The sequence below is a fragment of the Corvus hawaiiensis genome, chromosome 11 (genome assembly GCF_020740725.1).
Source record: "Corvus hawaiiensis isolate bCorHaw1 chromosome 11, bCorHaw1.pri.cur, whole genome shotgun sequence".
Taxonomy (NCBI): domain Eukaryota; kingdom Metazoa; phylum Chordata; class Aves; order Passeriformes; family Corvidae; genus Corvus; species Corvus hawaiiensis.
The window spans coordinates 12,204,729-12,223,388 of NC_063223.1; the positions used below are offsets into that span (position 1 = coordinate 12,204,729).

Below are 18,660 nucleotides of genomic sequence, written 5' to 3' on the forward strand. Positions count from 1 at the left end.
CACCTGGCAGAAGGCAGGAGGGAGGTCTGCAAGGCTGCTCCTGCAAGGATTTGCTTACCCTGCAGGGGACAGGGAAGAGAGACTTACATGCCCTCACCCCCTTGCCTTATGTCCTGGGCACTAGCGCTCACAGTCGTAAGAAATTCAACAATACTAGTTTTCAAGTTAAGTATTTTTATTATCAAAATTATTACATCTCTTGTGAAAGTTCAAATGTTACAGCATGGTGTAAAAACTCCACTAGAGTAAGAAGCTACAGCCCCCACCTTTCCTAGAGCTTTCCAGGGTCCCTCCCTCCTGCCCCCCTGCTGCGCCCGAAGGTGCTGGAGCCTCTGGGCAGGGCCCCCCTGGCCCCCTCCCGCCACCTGGCAGGGCAGAGCCCGCCTGCCCCGTGCTGCTCAGAGCACGAAAGGGGAGGCTGCACCTCCAGGGCTAAGCCAAGTGAAGTTTACACCTATTTTATACAGTATACAGACACCCAACTGCGGGGTGACAAGTTCCATCCCAACACGCTCACAGCCAGACAGTGTGAGAAAGTTACTCTTTGTTTCAATATTTTAAAAGTCTCCCCTAGGCTGAACAAACACCTGATTTCAATTGTGAATTAGAGAAATCTGTAACAGTCCTAAAAAAAGAGGAAGAAGACTGTGCATCTGCAAGGAGAGGGGAGACAGACTCACAGCATTGTGTTATCCAAGAGAAAGGAGAAGTTCCACTGCAGCACCAGGGATGACACCTGTCATATATTAGCTAACCTACTATGGTTATAACTGAATATAAAATTAGATAAATAAAAACACGCCCGATATTACAGTAAACAAGTGAGAAAGAAGCTGGCAATTGTATGGAATTGAACACACAGCACACTGTGTCTGGGCTGGCTCTCCTGCCACGCTTGGTGGGTGACAGCAGCTGGGAAAGACCCCACATGGCACTGCCTGGAGTACCTCTGGCTCAGCACAGAGCGGGGTGCCCACCCACCACCCCACCACTGCCCCTTGCAGCCCCCCTGCTCCTCTGCCTGCAGCCCCCCCGTGTGCCGCAGCATCACTTGACTGATCAGGCCCCGGCCATCCCCTGTGCATTGCGCACCAGCAGCCAGAGAGCCCCCGGCGCGGCAGCACGTGGCAACGCGGCCCCAGCCATGCTCCTGTTCACAGATTCCTTAAGCGACCTTAAACACTCATTCACGACAGACCTGCAACGAAGCAGCACACGACAGCGCACCCCGGATCCTCTGCAGCCACAGGCACACGCTCCAACCCCCTCCCGTGCTGCTCGCATTTGCGGAGACTCTGTTGTCCTGGAAAAAGCTCCGACGGCGGCAGTGGCGACCCAGGCCCAAAGGCAGCCGTGTGCGCTCGTCTGCTTGTGACTGGAATGATCGTAACGGATTAAAGCCCTCCCCAGAACGCACTGAGAACCTGACCTATAAAGAGATTGGAGTTAACTTGCCCCAACATTTCCTTTAAACTGCTTTTGAATTCAGAACTGTGTCCATGCTGCATGAATGACTGTGGCCATGGGCACGGACCAGAGACAGAGGCTGAGCCACAGTCATTGCACTTGAACCATTTGCTTTTTTTTTCCTTTTTTTTCTTTTTTTTTTCTTTTTTTGTTTGTTTTTGTTTTTGCAATGTACCCACATGTCAGGGAACTGCTTTGCTACAGTCTCTGCCTCAGAGAAATCTGTGTTCTCCTACCAGGCCAGAGGCCAATACTGCTCACAAATCTCACCCGTGCATTTCAGACCTCAGCCTCTGACCCCTGGCACCCCAGCATCAGGTGCAAGCTCCCAACACCGGCCCAGGAGCCACTTCCAGAGGTGACTGGAAGGAGCTATGGGCAGTTTTGTCCTCCTGAAGTCCAGGCAGCCCTAGGAAAGTCCTGTTTGAGTCTTTACTCCAGAACCTTGAAGCTGCTGCAGTCTGTACTGATGGACATTGCTTCCCCCACGGTGTGGATAGTGTTGTGCATTGGAAATCACTGCGCCCCGGGAGCCCTGGTAGAGAACAGATTGCCCAGAGTTCGGCAGGCTCATAGTCCGCAAGTCTGACTGTAGTGACCGAGCACTTTGGGGAGTGGAGGAAGAGCCCGACACGCCTGTGCAGAGCTGGGAGCCCGACTCGGAAGAGAGAGAGTCCACAGCTGTCTGCTGTGCCGGGCTGGCAGCTGCAGGGCAGCTCTTCCTCAGGAGGCTGCTGCTGATGCTGCCAGAGTGCTGCTGGCTGCTGAAATACCCCGAATTCCCTGCAAACAGGGCAGAGGAGTCTGTGGAGACCGAGTGGGCAGGGCTGGAATATGAGGTGGAGGAGAGGGATGTTTCCGAGGAACCATGGGAGAGGCTGTGTCCTGTCCTCTGTGCTGCTGCTCGGTAGCTGTATCCAGGAGACGGTGTGAGGTGCCCTCTGTATGGGGAGGAGCTCTGCTGGAGCAGGGTCTGTGATTCTGCCTGGGGACTGTCAGACTGCAGCAGCTGAACAAGGCACGGGGAAAAAAAGGAAAAGGCATGTCAGGCTGACTTCCCTGTTTCCTATCTGCTTCTCATCCAAAGGTGCTTAGGTGCAGCACTGTGAACAATGGCAGCCAAGCCCTATTTCCCCCCCCTTACCTCCTTATAAAAGCTTTATTCCAGAATGGGCAGATAAGATACGAAAGCATTTACCTGGTAGCTGTATCGAGAAGGACTGTAAACTGCTGGTCCTTTGTGGGCTTCTGGAGTGTCTCCTTCTGCTGCATCTGCAATGTACGGGCAAGATGTTAAACCTCAACCCCTAGACCAAGGCCACAGCAGCTCCCTTTCAAATGACACCACACAGCCCAGCCCCCCAGCCACCAGCATTTCAGAAACCGAAGAAACCCAGCAAAAGACAATTGAGAAACCTTAACATGTGTGAACAGCCACACGTGTAAGAATGGCTGCTCCCCTCATACCAGTGTGCTCTGGTTTATCACAAAGCCCACCTGCCTTGGACCAGCCTGTCTGAACGACCACACCTGGAGATAATGCACAGATACACCCAGGGCTCCCCTGGCTTTTCAGTAGCATATGAGAGGTAGAAGATGGTTTCTAAGGTCTCGGTGATTTCTCACTCACTTGTGATTACAGGAATCAACACTGGATACAGTTCCAGCTCAGGAGACAAAACTGCCCTTCTTAGAGGGCTGTCAGCAGGATTCTGTCAGCAGGTTTTCCTCAAAGGCAGATCCAGACGCTTCCAAAGACAGACATCCCGTGCTACCATTTTGGGGACTAACGTTTACAAGCCAACTGAGCTGTTACAAACAGATACTCTTAGACCTCAGAAATGCCTGTTTTTGTAACAGGCCAAGATGATGAAAATGCTTTAAGGTTTCAAGGGCACCAGCAGCACACACTGATACGTGAAAGACCAAGAGGGATAAAATGCTTCCCAACAGAGTAAGCCTTTCTTGCACTTCAAGGGTGGGTGAGCTTCTTGTCCTACCGTATCACTGAACTTGACCTGGGGTAGGCAAGAAGGACTTACTGCAGTGACCACGGCTGGTGATTCTGCTTTCTGCAGGAGGGGTGAAGCTGCTGGGACTAGATGATTTCACATCAGAGTTCTGCTGCAGACTAATGAGACAGAACTGTTTATCTGCAGCATCTCAGGGATTCTCAGCAGCCACATTTGAAATGCCTTGGCGAAACAGTGTCGGTATTAGTATCGAATTTATATGACAGATGTGTCTCAGTCATGAAACAGGACACGCTGCCTCAGTCTGCTCTGTACTTCTGCCAGACAAGTCTGGCTTTGCCCCAGCTGCACTGGCACAAGCATCAGTGCCAGCAGTGTCCGTGGCTCTGCTGCCATTGTCCTTTCTGTGCTACACCCCAGTGCTGGCTTAGCTAAAAGGGATCTGGATGTAGCTCTTGTCTGTTCTTGAGGCTCAGAAGTTCCCTCAGGGCACAGGCCTGCACAGACACCAGGGCCTGAAGCTTCCAGCACGTGTCCTGTGCCACCTTCCATTTCTGAAATGACATCGATGCAGCAAGTGGCTGTTTGGTGACATTCCAAGTACTGCAGAATGGCAAAATTCAGAAGTTTGGGGCATTCGAAGCTTTGTTAAAAAGTCACTCAAAGAAGAGACTGTTCAATCCAGGAGATCGTTGTGGTTAACAGAAGTCGAGTATGAGAATCAGAAGAAATCTAAAAGATTTCTGGAAGAGACTGTTTCTTAAAAGTCTGGGCACACCAGTAGGGGTGCACAATTTACTGGCAGTGCCTGTTCTCAGAAAGAAACCTTGACAAGTTAAAGACTACTGAAAGACTAAATTACAAAGGGTAAATAAACTATGACCTTCTTGAATTTGCTTTATGTAAACTTAAAAGCTAGAGCCAACATTTCCCTGCCCCATTCTCAATACCTGCACAAGGGAAGGACATGAATAACTGCTTTTCTTGGCTGTACTGGCCTGTGTCAACCTAAAGTATATATGAAGTGACAGGTTTTGCTGAGAGCAGCTGCAGTTCTCAGAAGCGTGCAATGCACACAAATTCCATTTCATTGCTACATGCCTCATCAGCAAACCCTCCAACTTTGGGATTTTTTAGTTCCTGTTAATATTATCTGTTACAACATCAAGTGAAAATGTGCATCTTCACAACTCCTCCAGGTGCTACCAGAACAGCAGGGACTCAGCCACCCATTTGTTTCACTAAGAAGCAGAGCAGCAACTGGGGGAGGGGAGGTGGCTCAAAGAATCTAAACAAGAATCTAAACAAGCTGCTGAAGAAATTGCCAGAGCAAGCAAAAGAAGAAAAAATGTACTTTGCTGTGCTAGGATGAAGGAAACAAAATTACTTTTGTCAGCTGCAGCATTAGGTTTTCACAACTCAGAATGGGATGGGGTTTATGTAACAAGTAAGAATTCATTGCTGCAGATGAAAGTTTAACTCCATCCTAATTCTCATGTGACACTGAAGAGCCAGAGCAGTACAGGTTACATTGGGCAAAGGCCTGTTCCAAGAGCCTGGATTTTGCCTACCCTTCTAAAAAATAACCAAGAAAGCCACTTCCACTGGTATGGGAAAGACAGGGAAAAGACTCCCAATGGGGTCCCATGAAACTGTGACATATTTGATAGGGAAGAGGACTTCTTCTCAAGACTAGGTGAAGAAAAAGCACTGAAAAAATGCACTTAGGTGTACAAAACCAGAACTCCCAATGAGAAGTCAATTTTCAAAGCTGGTCTCAAACATGCCTTACTGCTACTGGGGAAAAGTCTGATTTGGAATGAAGGAAATGTATACTTGCCGTAAAATGCCCAGAAACAAGGTAATACACTTGTCTGAATGTTCACCCAATGAGCATTAAATGATAGCTCTTTCAGAGCATAGGAGGTGCTAACCCATCTGCCCAAGGATAAAGAAGCTGTCCCTGTCAGAGTCAACGTGCAGGCAGTCTTGAATTCAATCCCTGGAAAAATCCAGAGGTCTTCCAGGTCTAACAGAACAGGGATACAGGCTCAAGCAATATATCAATAACAGTAAAGTATGGTTTGCAGAAGGCAGCTTTGATAATATTAAAGATGAAGGTACAACTAGCCAACTTCACAGACAAGTTGGCAAAGTTATCCAAGCACATCACTTCCCACCAACCAAATGTCCCAAAGTTTCACCATCCTACCTGCATCTCTCTCAAGAGCACTGTCCCGGGTCGGGGAGGATTCGTGTCTCTGGGACACCTTTGCGCCGCTCCGCAGCACCTTCTCCAGCATCCCCCGGCCCTCCCGCAGCCTCTCCACCGATGTCGGGACCATCCTGCAACAAAACCCCAGGAACAGCTGAGGACTGCTGTGACACAGCTGAGAGCAACATGACCAATGCACAAGGGTTCAGAGACCACCAGCTCTTTAGACAGATGAGGAACAAACTTCTGAACTGCTTTTGCCATGTAAAAAAGCTCCAGTGGGATTTCAGACTGCTGATCCCTGGCTACCATGATGCCACTGCCCTCAGAACACCAAGCCTTTAATCAAAAACATGGTATAAGCATCCAGTTCAGTAAATCACCTGGTTACAGAAAAATTGTTTTGAGATTCAACACTGTTTTGAAAATCCTGGTATTGGCTTAAGATTAACTGCAGTTATTTTGCATAATTATTTTCATTCAAACTAAGAAGAAGCAAACTCAATACCTTTATGATAATATGTGCCAAGACAATATAGTTGGATACTGCAATACTCCTGAGCAGAGCTAGCTGGGCCATTTTGCCCACTAATGCCACTTTGTCCTGTTTATTTTGTATAATGCCTGTGAAATGTCTCCACTCATGATTAGTGCTAGATATTGTTCTATTTTATAAGTGTCTTGCCCAAGGGTAAAAAAGAGGTGAAGTGGCTTTCCTAAAGCCAAACTGTTGAAGAAAAACAGAGCTACAGACAAACCCCAGATCCCTGGGTCAACATTCCATCTACCACCCACAGGACTATCAAAATCTCTTTGGAAATATGTCTTTTAACCTACAGACAGCATCACCATGACCAGGGATTTACAATGCCTTTACTCTGCACACTGAAGAGTCTGTGCCTTAAAAATGCCTGAATTTAAATATTTAGATTATATTAAATGCTCAGCATATTAACTGACTTCTGTATTTAATTTTTTTAAGATATATTGAAAACTGTGCTTTACATTAGGGTTTTTTTATTATTTTGTTTGCTTGGAGACTTGTTTTCTGCAAGGCTGGGTTTACTGAGCAGCAGCACATCTGTTTACATTGTGATGGCTTTATCCTGGCAACTGAAATAGACAAACCCTTTTTTTTAAATGAAAGCTATTGTCAATTATTGCAGAATTCAGAAAAAATCTGGAAAAGTCTACAAATTAAAGCATGGAATTTTAGTTCTCACCAATTTTGTCTGTTCCTAATATTATTATGAATGTCTGGAAATGTATCTGATTTGTAAGCACACAGAGTGAAAGATGAAACTGGGTCACTTTAGCTCAGTAACAGGTTCTAATGCATTTTTTAAAAGTAGAAGGTGAGTGTACGTTTGTCAGCTGTGCCCATTAAAACACAGAAACCCAAGAATTTTAAAGGCAGCAAATCTGCTTAATCCCATTCAAAATGTATCAGCATGGTTTCAACTTTATATCCAGCGTCCCATAACAATAGGATCTTTATTCCCACACAATACTTAACTCCTGAAACTATGTGGGAAACTGAAGCCAGAGCAACACCTGCTGAGGGAGCACCAGATGAAGCTCACAGAACATAAAAAATGGTACTAAAGCAAGCATGCCACACTGACACCTCATCCTGAAATAGTTTTAGTTCATTCAGCTGGTTGGCGTTTTTTCTGCTCTTTTACAGGCAGAAGAAAGGAGCACAGGAGGAGAACGACATGGGCTATTACCACTTTTATAGCATATCTGAAAATAAAGTAATGATGATAAACTAATCATTAGCAGACTGCCTCAGCTGTGGGCAGTCCCAATATCTGGTAGACGGAAAACTGTCAGAGAGGACAAATTGTTTCTATTAAACTCTGCTTGAAAAGTGATGAAAAAAGGAAGGAAACAGATTTATTACTCTTACAAATTCACCCAAGTGCTTTCAACACAAACTTCATACTTCTCACTGCCCTCAGCACTGCTTTGCATCTCTCCTCGTGCCACCCCCTGCCATTACCCCAGCAATGACCCAACCACGTATGTAGAGATCAGCATCAGGAAAGGGGGGTGTGTGTCTGTGTGTGCCTTTCTGCTGGTGGTGTGCATGACCAGAACCTGACTCCAGAGCAGCAGAGCCAGTGCCCTACACAGCTCCAGTCAGCAGAACATCCCAGCCATCACTGGCACTATAATGCCACACTCGGCAATTCAGTGCACTAGTTCATATTTTGGACCAGGTTCAAATGTTTTTGAAGACCAGCCTTTCCCCTTATCAAACCTTCTCATGGTAACCATCATAAAGGTGTTTTGTCCATGCCTTAGGCACACCATTGACCAGAGTCTGGTACATTAGCAAAGCTGGAGCTGTTGCGCAGTCCCTGCTTCTCAAATGCAAAGGCTGCAGACGCCTGTGAGTTTTCCTTCAGAATAGGAGTGGACTTAAGTATCACACATGCCCAAAAAGAGTGAAGGTTCAGCAAAAAAAAGACCTGAATTAGATTTTCATTGCCTGGGCAAGACAAGACCTTACAACCCAAGACCTCAAAAGGGAACCGGTGGAAGAGCAACAACTGTTTAACTTTGTACTTTTCAAGACAGATTTCGGATATCTAAACCAAGAACTAAAAGACAGGCTGAGAAGAGTACTGGTATCCTTCACAGTTGTTTAGCAATTACGAAACAGAACAATACCAAGAGACCCAAATGAATCCATCTCACTGCACATATTATTATGGAAATGCCCCCCGGGGAGTTCGGTTCTTCCCTGTGGAGCAATCTCAGACTTGCTTGGAAGGATAACACTCACCACCTACTGCTGATGCTCTCCTGGGATTTACTGAGCGATGATGAGGAACTACAGCCCCTCGAGTCTGGTGGGCTGATGTCCTCTACGTGAGGCAGGGAGGGATGAGAAGGGGAGAAGCCACTTTGTGGGGAGGACGGAGTTCGTGCTGCGGAGCCTGACAGGCCATTCCCGTCCGTGTCAGTCCCGGAGCTGCTCCTGCCCTGCCGGGTGGGGGTCCCTGCGCCGCGCCCGGAATCGCTGCCCTCCTTGGCCTCCTGTTTCCGCTTGCGGTACTCGAGGAGCGATACCTGGGTGAGAAAATAGCCATGAGTCAGGGAATACAGAGGACTAGGACAGGGGGAGCAACAGGCCCACACACTGTCTAATAACTCTTCCGGGTCTGCAGGTAAAACTTGAAAAAGCATATTGTGATTATCAACTCCTGATGGATCTGCAGGCACTCCAGAAAAGAGCTAAGTGGTGCAAATTCAGACTGCCATGATCACCCACCTTTTACTTTTTACGACCAATACTCAGCAGAAACATCCAGCTCGTTTGCTTCTCTAGCCACCTGGATTTTCGCATTACTTGAGGATATGCATATTCAAGTATCAAGCCTCTAAACCTCCCTCCTCTCAAAACATATGCTCTCTCTGGTTCATGACATTATGTAATTTTTTTTCAATATCTGCACATCCCCAAAACAGGTAATAAGAGTCTTCTTCGCAGAACTGGTATCTTCAATGCCCAGTTCATCTGTACTAGTTCACCCACATTAACACTAAAAGCTTGGTGAAGCTTTGCACAGAACTTTGTTTTGCTTAGAGCAGGTTCCTGCTATGGAGACATTGCAAACTTCCGGCACTACCACCAAAACAAACTGCTTGTAGCAAAGGTAGAACGTGTTTTGGGCAAAACAGTCTCAGATTTGTCAAAGACACCAACCAAAGACAGAGTAGCCTCGGAACACAACGTCAGCAGAACCAAAAAGACACAAATATTTCCAGCTGAGCACTTACCCTTCAGTGTGCCTTCCCTCAGAGTTACTATAAGGTACAGAGCCATAAAGGACCCACAGAAGGCAGCTCTGCTGAGGAATTTATCAGCTATGACTCAATGCCTGTACAAAAGGCTTTATGATGCAAAAATATTGAACAGGGTATTTCCAAAAGTAACTCAACATATGAAGGTTTTACAGTACGTGTAATTTTAAAAGAAAAACCAAAGGGAAAAAAAAAAAATCAAGAGACTCCAGAAATGGAAAGGAAATAAGATATTCAAGCCAGCTGGACTCTTACACAAGTGATCTGAGCTACCACACTTGCCATAAAGAAAGAAATCCAAGCACAGGAAAAGGCACTGATATTTATCCCATGAGTACCAAGTTTTATCACAGCACCACCTTGACTTAACATTTTACCTCAGTTTTAGTCCCATAAGGGTCACTGGCCTGTTGTAAGAAACCAATATGTATTTGCTTTTGTTACACTAGATTCCTGTGTTCTTAGTTTCAAAGCGCTAAAATTTAAATAACCTTCATCTTACTTTCTTTGCAATGGTATGGAAATGTTCTAATATGTTCTAATAAACAGCCTATGTTTTCTTTTGAAACATTAGACCCTCCTTCCTAATAAGGACCCTTTTCATCCTGATAAATAACACCTCCACAGCTGCACTGTGTTACTGCTCTGGGTCCTGTCTCAGTTTAACAACTGTTGATGAAAACTGCCAGCATCCTGCTCTCTTTTCTGTGATCCAGAAGAGGTATTTTCACTGTGGTGTTTTTTTTTACACTTCTCACATCAAAATCTTGCCTAAAGGGTAGCTCTCGCAGTTGTAACAACTGTTTTCACGCAGGCACTGGATGCCTGAATAACTCGCCCAGACTCTATTCGTTCTCCCTGTAAGTCTTTGCAGGAGCCTGAGTGGGAACTGCAAACATCATGGCAATCTAAGAATTTCTTTTACAGGAGTACTTGCCTTCTTCCTTTGTGGCGGATTCTGGGGAGCAGCTCTGGCACCTTCACAAGCCCTCTCGCCGCAGGGGGACATGGATCCATGTGCTGTCTCTTTGAGCAGCCCTGACTCGTGTCTGCTGAAATACCCTTCAGCAGGAGAGCTGCAGCAGCCTGCTTCTGAATTCATTGGCTTCCTCTCTCCCAATGGAGGAGACCCCCGCAACAGCCCATCCACACGTGGCATAGCGTTCAACGGGGAGAAGGCATACATTAAATTAAACTCTGTCCGAAAAGCCTGATCAGAGCTTCGTAGCAGCATCTGTGCTTCCCCACTTTTCCCTGGGAAGTTCATCTCTGAAGTAGAGTTTATGGAGGATTGTGGAGCCACATCAGAGGATCCAAAGCTGAGCAGCGACGGCCGTTCCTGGCAGGTGTTTGCACTGGAATCCAGGTACCCACCCTTCAAATCCAGGTCGGATCGGAGGCAGACCTGGAAAATCCGAGAAGGATATAGAAGGGGGGGGGGGGGTAGTCAGCAAAAGGATCAAGCAAGGGTAGGGAGAAAAATTTAAGTCAGAAAATCCTCTGTACAAAGCTAGCTTCCTGCTTCCCTGTTCCTTTCTGATTACCCCTTTGGTTCTTTTCTGCACTGTTCTGCTCATTCCACAGGGGAATGCCTGAGACTAAACAATGATCAGTTGAGCTGTCCAATACGGGATGCCCTTTCCCCTTCAGCAGTCTTTCTGCAGCAAGAGGATAAGGCTCAACACTATCCCCAGGCAGTTAATGAATTAAACCCAGCATTTTCAATTGCCTCATACATCCCCAAGTTGATGTTAACACAGAGCAGTAGCCAGGAAAGAACAGAACAGATTTGCTGTCCTTCTGCTGTTTTATTAGCCAAGTTCTTGCCTGTCCCAAGTCAGCCACTGCTAACTTCCTAACAATAACATACCCAAGACCTCTAAGCCATTTGTTTTCATTCATTGTGAGCTTTGTAAATCTCTAACAATAGTACCTTCATTTAATTTTTACTGCATTTTTACATTTTAAAATTTCCAAAAAAACTACAATGGCATCATCTTTGTGCTATCAGAGTTTCTGGAGCACTAGGCAATGATACAACAGTATATTCACTTATCGACCTGAAGTGCCAAAAACCCTCCAGGGCAGCAAAATAATCATCTCCTTTACCACATTAATATGTCAGGATCTCAGACAATGAGTACAACTGACAAGATTTCATCCTCTTTGCAGGATTCCAGTGCAGAGGGAAAAAACCACAGCAGCACCAGACACCAGCTCTGCCCTCTTGCTGAAGCTGAGAACATTTCCCCTGTTGTACTACGGCTCCGAGTAATCCACCACATTGGAGATGAGCATGTATTTTCTACTATGAAACAGGCACTGAGCAAGGTAGTTCATCTCATCGTTTATCACAGGTCAGCGGGTAAGCAAAATACTACTTTTTGGCATCTCCTCAATATTTTCAGTCTGCAAGTGAGCAGGTGATAAGTCAAGGCTGAAGAGAGCAGGTCAGGTGTACCACTGTGTGCTCTTAAGTCAAAACTAGTGGTGAATGCCTTCCCTTCCCCAGCAGTCATCTGGTCACTATTCAGTAAATTTCACAGACCACTCATGGACTGGGCTGAGTCTGAAAATGGTGCTGGTAATTCCAGGGTCCCCAAATCTCTTGCCTGCACCTCAGTAGCTGAGACATACCAAGTCTTCGCACTGCCTGGTCAACAAGCGAATCATAAATTCCAGTCTTCAATTTGTTTGTTTTGTTGTGATAACCCTGAAAACTCTCCTCAGCCTTACTGTGTTTAAAACTCTGCCCTTATTCCCAGTGCCTGAACAACCCTCCCTCCCCTCCCACCATGCACACACAGCCCACACGCTCCCAGCTCAGGTGCCATAACTACCTCAGGTGACATGGACTCGGGCCTATGCGCAGGGGAGCTCTCGGGGGAGGATACGTTCTAGAGGAGGGAAAAGCATCTAGTTATTCATCTACTTCAAAAGTCAAGAGACAATTACAACGTACAAAAGCACACAGGTTAGCAATGGCTATTCTAAACAACTATCCCAAGAACTGGCCCCAGCCTGGACAGCATCACGGCTGGTTAAGTGGTTTCTAAAGCTTCCTGGAAACACGGATAGGACTGGGTTACTGCATCTCATGATGCAACTTAGTACCCAAGGCAGAGCACATGAATGTTAAGAAAAGCAGCAGCTAACTCTTTGTATTTCTGATGCTATCAGACTTCACACCATGGAATACAGAGAAAGACATTTATGGTTTTTAGTCTGAGAACATGGGAGAGAAAAAAAGCTTGGTTTAGCGCAGAAAGTAAAGATCCCCCAAACATTAAGATGACCTTTCACAGACATATACTATAAAACAAACATGTCTTCCTCAATCCACCGAGGGCTACCTTTCCAGCTCAAGTCAAGAGAAGAGGTGTGAGCAGCCAGCTTTATGAAATGTTGTATCATCTGAGCACCTATCAGTGAAGGCAGTGTATGCCTGTGACAGCACAGTTAAGGGCTCTTCCCGAGCACTTCCCTTTCCATGCTACTGAGCAGGCCTAAAATAGAATCAGAGAGGCAGGATTCCCAGAGCTATGCTGCTATCAGAGAAATATAGCAGGAGTCACTGTTTTCTGCTAAGTAGAAAACCCCAGAAAACTGAGGAATCTCAGAAATTTCTTAACAAAAACTTCTGACAAACTCCACAAAAAAAGCTAGAGCTATGTCATCATGCTTCTGGCCACTTATGAATATGGAGGGACCAAGCATGCTTTAATTTGTTTCCACTCTAAAAAGATCACAAAACTGAGTCCAAAAAACCTCAATCTGTAAAAACCTGGCAAAGAGAGCTTCACAGGCTTGTGATAAAAGTTTTATAGAAAGAGCTAGGAAATCAGTCAAGAAGGAAGTTTCTTAAAAGCTTTCAAAAAATGTATTTCCCAGCAAGACAAGATGCCAAGTCACAACTTCTGCTTGCTTGAGGAAGCTTGTGAATTGATGGAAGAATTTTTCTGTTACTCTCTCACCACAGTGCCACAGGTTTATACTTGGGGAGATTCAGTCACTCATTAAAACTGCGGTCCAGTGAGTTAGTGAATTCTTTTCAAGAGGAAAAAAGGTAAAAGGCAAGTAAGATATAGATAACCAGTGAAATTAAGGCTAATTAACACTAAGATGGGACAGGAAAGGAGTGATTAGACTGTGAAGGTTCATGGCAACACTGCCCTGATCTGCCACCTCAACCACTGCAAGGGTAAGGATTGTTTCCAGTAAAGCTCTTTCTGCCTGAAACAGTCTTTCATCTCTCTCCTCAACACGCCACAATCTTCCCTGCTAAACTCTACACAGCTGCCTCTCAAACAGCTTACAAGAAAGGGCTCTCAAACAAAGTAATCAAAGCATGCTAAGCTAAAAGTACCACAAAGGAATATTTGCCCTGTTGCAAAACAGATGAGGGATTCCTGCAGGGTAGTCCCTGGTGTGGAGCAGGCCATCACTGCACTGTTTTTTTAAATGTTTCTAACTGGCAGAGTATGAGCAGCTGGCCTGAAGTCTTTCATGAGGTTTTTTTAATGAAAATATGCAATACTAGAGAATAAAACAAAACCTGCAAACAACATGATTTCTATTTACAGGCACAGAGTGGAGGGTCCTGACTGGATGAATACTGGTAACTCTCCCAAAGAATTTAGAGCAATGGAAACCACATACACAGCCCGCTCATTAATTCTGCTAATTTTTGCAGAAGGAAACTATCAAGAAATCAAAGCTATTAAGGCAATTTCCTTCTACCCAGTCCACTTAAAGAAAACGAAAGAATATAGTGGAAGATGACGTGAAGTATCACTACCATACTTGGGGTTACTGAAAGCTCTTTGGGGAAAGAGGAGCCAAGGATGTCTTACAGCCTCTGAGAAATGGAAGGAACACTTGTACTCTTTGGAAGAAGGGGGAATTGAAAATCACATAGGCAGAGAGATCTGAAGTGGGGAAGATGATTAAAGATCACTGAAAAACCTGAGAAATTTAGGAGCTACTCAGCAGAAATAGAAAAAAGGTAAGACTAATGTTACTGATAGCTACAAAGTGAGGGGAGGCTGGGCTGTAGTGAAGTTTGACAATTCACAGAGCAGGAGATCTGCCCAGAAGTGAAGAGAAAGGCAGCAGTGCTCTTGAGGCTAAGACCGTGATGCTGCTCAGAAATACACACTCAAAAAGGAAGTGTCCCTAGTGCTGCCTCTGCTGCAAATATTGCTGTTCCTTTCTTTTTAGCACACTCAGTCCCGGGCAGACTTACCTCGAACTGTAGTGGAGTATTGCAGCGGCTGGTAGCCAGAGAGGGGATGGGTGAGAACATGATGCCGTAACCATTGCGCGTCTCCTCCTCCCCGGGCAGCGACGAGCAGGGCGTGGCCAGCTGTGGGCTGGCTGAGCCGGGGACCGAAGGGACGGGAGGCGGGGGAGTGACAGGAGACAGCGGCCGCAGCAACTTCTTCACGTTTTGCTCCATCAAGTAGCGAGACTTCCATTTCTTCAGGGGACTCAGCAAGTCTGAAACACAAACTGAGCTGAGGACACGGCTGAACCACTGACCATGAAAAAATCACAAGTTGTCTTCTTCCCCCTACTCCCAGCCCAAATGAAGCCCGGGAGTCTTCAATGCAACTACAAAAGACTCCTGAAAATTAAGTACCTCTGAATTACTTCAATATCAGTGCCTAGATACTGGTAACAGAACAATACATAATCAGGAACATGCAGTGAACAAGGAAAGCAAATATTTCAACTAGAAGCAAGCGTAAGAGGGAGCTTGGGGAAAGGAAGACAGGAAAGGTTAAAAAGGGGAAAGGAGAATAGAGGAGAGAGGTCAGAGGACATGTCACTGTGATTCTTACAAACAAACCAGAGGCAGCTCAGTTATCATTAACTGAACCTAACAGCTCCCTATGGGCTACATCAATACAGCCCAAGCACATTTCCATTTCCACAAAGGATTAAAGCCTTTCCCTCAGGCCTATCTCTCTTCAAAATAATAATCTTTTTTGATGCTTAGTTTAAAAAAACCTGAACAAATCACCAGTAAATTCTACAGGTTAGGTCTTCCTCGAGATGTACATTTATTGGTTTTGGTGTTCTGTTCACTTCCTATTCATCTAACCTTTCAATAATCAAATTTGTATTATCTGTGTGATGTCTAGCTTCCTGTCTGTCATGCTTGTAAAACTGATCCCTGACTGGGCTGATCTTCACTCTCTTTCTCTGTAAATTCAGACAAAATATTTAACCATTCTACTGCTTTACTCATAGATTTTAGCTTCTCCATCCTTGAGACTTACTTAGTCATTTGTTTATTACACATGTGCCCGTAAGACTTTGCTACACCTTCCTACACTCAGCAGGTATTTAGTTCTAACAGCATCTTGCTGCAAAGAGATGATACCGAGCCCTCTTCTGTCTACCCCCACCCTTCCAGTGTACAAGAGATCTCAGAGAACCGAGACTGATAATGCAATGTTATGATTATCTTTTCTCAGGAAAATACTGAGAAACTTCACAGATGCTCAAGCTACAATGGGTCTGCAGAAATTGGAATGAACGGCAAAGCAACATTCTCACCTACCCTAAAGCTGTGCCATCAGGCAGCAGGACACATTAAGATGTCACTTGTACAGCTGCCTTTGGTATTCAGCACCTTTGCCAGTCTGACTCCAGTACCAGTGCTGCCCTGATGGTGCTGAGCACTCACCTGTATCATCTTTGCAGATGCTGGAGGAGCTGCTGTTCTCATTGCTTTGGTATAGACACTGGGTTCTGTTCTCTTGTGGAGCTGGTGAGGTCTGAGTCATTCCCTCTTCCAGGGCTTGTTTGATCCAGCGCTGAAACAGAACGAGACTACATAAACGTGAAACTCCTCGGGTACTTTCTCTGCAATCCTGCAGGATAACACTCCAACTCCTACACTTGTGTGGAGCAGGGCAGGCTGCTCAGAAGCCCAGGGTTACCTGGCTGGCATGCACTCAGGCGAGAGCGCGTTAGAACACAGCTGTCAGCACTGAGCCCACCACCTACTGTGGTGGGGCTGTGCCCTTCCTGACATGGGTTCTGGGAGCAGCAGTCATCAGCAGTAACACAGAGATAAGTAAAGAGCAAATTATAACTCTAAAAATGCAGAGCAGTGGCACCTAAAACTATTAAAAACAATCATAATTTAGAAGAAAAGGGACACAAATATAATGAACTCTCTACAACCACTGATTTTTGCAAAAAATGTTTCCTGCCCAGGAGAGCAAATTTGAGCAAAAAAAAAAAAAAATCTGATTAAAATGCAAGCAGCAGTTTTCAAGGAGGGTAAACCAAGAAAAGAATAATAAAAGCAAATCTTTTCTTCAGCTACTAATAAAAAAGACAAGTCACAGTGGTCTTCTGAACGTGGACAATTAAGAATGTTTCACATCTCACATGAGCAAACATGAACTGAAGCCTCAGCATATCAGCTGCTGCAGTGCGTGTGCTAGCCCTGTATCTTGATACAAACTGACTCCTGATGGCAGGCAGGAACCTTTGCTTACTCTACTACAAAGATAACTGCCACAATATATGGGAAAACACTCAAGTGATCCAGTGAAATGACAGCAAACTGCAGAAAAAATGCAAACAGCAATTTTCATTTGTATAGTTTACCCAGAGGACTCACTTTACCAGACACTTCTTGTCCTAGAGAGGTTTGAAATTGTACTTTTACCTTTCAGCAATCCACAGTTCATCTGCATGCCAGCAATGTGTATCCTATTAGAGATACACATGTGTCTTATGATTCCTCAAAGCTATCGTGAAAGAACATCACAAACTCAGTGGCCACAATCCTCAAAGTGAAAACTTCAATGCGAGGATGAAGAGCAGGTGACAGGATCTATTTTGTTGGGCTTCACTACTGTACAGCAGACGCTTCTTCTCTGTTCAAATGTAACTCAAGGATTCCACTGTGGCCGCCAGGAAAAGGGAGAAGTGCCAGCCAGTCTGGAGCACCTCTACCTCAAACGTGGCATCTGATCTGACAGCCAAGTCACTGCACAGTGTGTGATTAACGTGAGAGCAGGTTACAGTTCAGTTTCCTTGCGAGGTTCAGACACTGCCATGCTTTGGATGCAAACTGACATCATCAGCTGAGTTTTTTGGCACAGTTCTCAGTAGTTTAAGGATGAAGCCTGCTGACAATCCAAGAAAATATGTGATCTATTTCAACAGCCTTTATAAATCAACCTCCTTGGCTGAGTAGTCAAAAGTAGACAAGACAGATATCAGGTCTTGAGAGAGTGTATCATCGAGTTCTGGACCATTTCTAGACCTCAGCTGGCTGAAAAGGAGGTGTTCCCTGTGAGTTTTCTAAACATTCCTGAACATGAGAAGCAGACTTCTACATCTCCAGACTGTTAAGTCATAAAACCACCAAATGCTGAAAAGCATTTTCCAAGAAAAAGCCAGGGATCTCCTATGAAATGGATGAAACCCCTCACTAGAACAGTTAACAGTCAAAAACTATTTACGGTCAAAAAGTAGAAATCTAACAAATTATTTCTGCAACATCTGTTCTGGACACAGCAACTTTCAGTACTTTATTAACTATTTAATGGAATAGGCAGGGTATTTAAATTTTCAGATTAAGAAACAAGAATGCTAGATGACACCATTAATGATTTTCCTACTAAACTTGGAAATGGATAGGGAAAAACATAACACAGCTTAACACAGGCTAGAACAATCACTTCTACAATTACAGGCTAGAAAACTAATGGGTTGTTCTAACAAACATACAAAATCATGAACCGGACATGAGCTTAAATCAAACTGTCAGAGAAAACTCAGCCACAATGAGATGCAGAAAATGGGTACAGGTTAGAAGACACAAAGCAACTTTTCTGCTTTGAAAATGTCCCAGTTGCAACACAACATTCAGTTTTGGACACAACTTCAAGGAAGGTGTGGACTAAATGGAAGTCATCCATAGTGAGAGTAGTCCACTCCCTCTCCAGCAGTGAGAATTATCATTTGACTAGAAAAGAGTAAAATGTAGCAACAGATCAGAAGACTTGTTCCGTGACAATAGTTTTCCCTCAATTCTGAGCTTGCTGGCCAGTTGTATGGCAATTGCACCGAGCACAAACTCCAAATAACTCTGCCAGCTTTGCTCTGGATGCTTCTCTCTTCCCTGGGGCTCAAAGACAATGTTAAGGTTCAAAAGAA

The 18,660-nt window shown here is 45.1% G+C and overlaps 1 protein-coding gene across 3 annotated transcripts in view; it reads right to left on the reverse strand.

Annotated features, from left to right (window-relative positions):
- Positions 1-157: 157 nt before the first annotated feature.
- The window catches only part of SETD5 (SET domain containing 5), a 65,874-nt gene continuing 47,371 nt past the window's right edge, over positions 158-18,660 (reverse strand). For 2 of the 3 annotated variants that reach the window (XM_048316205.1, XM_048316203.1), the window contains 8 exons: positions 16,166-16,295; positions 14,717-14,970; positions 12,312-12,368; positions 10,409-10,876; positions 8,450-8,736; positions 5,653-5,786; positions 2,666-2,739; positions 158-2,476 (listed from right to left, as the gene is read on the reverse strand). In XM_048316205.1, coding sequence (XP_048172162.1) covers positions 1,877-2,476; positions 2,666-2,739; positions 5,653-5,786; positions 8,450-8,736; positions 10,409-10,876; positions 12,312-12,368; positions 14,717-14,970; positions 16,166-16,295 — 2,004 coding nt within the window. In that variant the 3' untranslated portion in view covers positions 158-1,876. The remainder of the gene's footprint in view (positions 2,477-2,665; positions 2,740-5,652; positions 5,787-8,449; positions 8,737-10,408; positions 10,877-12,311; positions 12,369-14,716; positions 14,971-16,165; positions 16,296-18,660) is intronic. The other variant, XM_048316204.1, reaches the window with a different exon arrangement.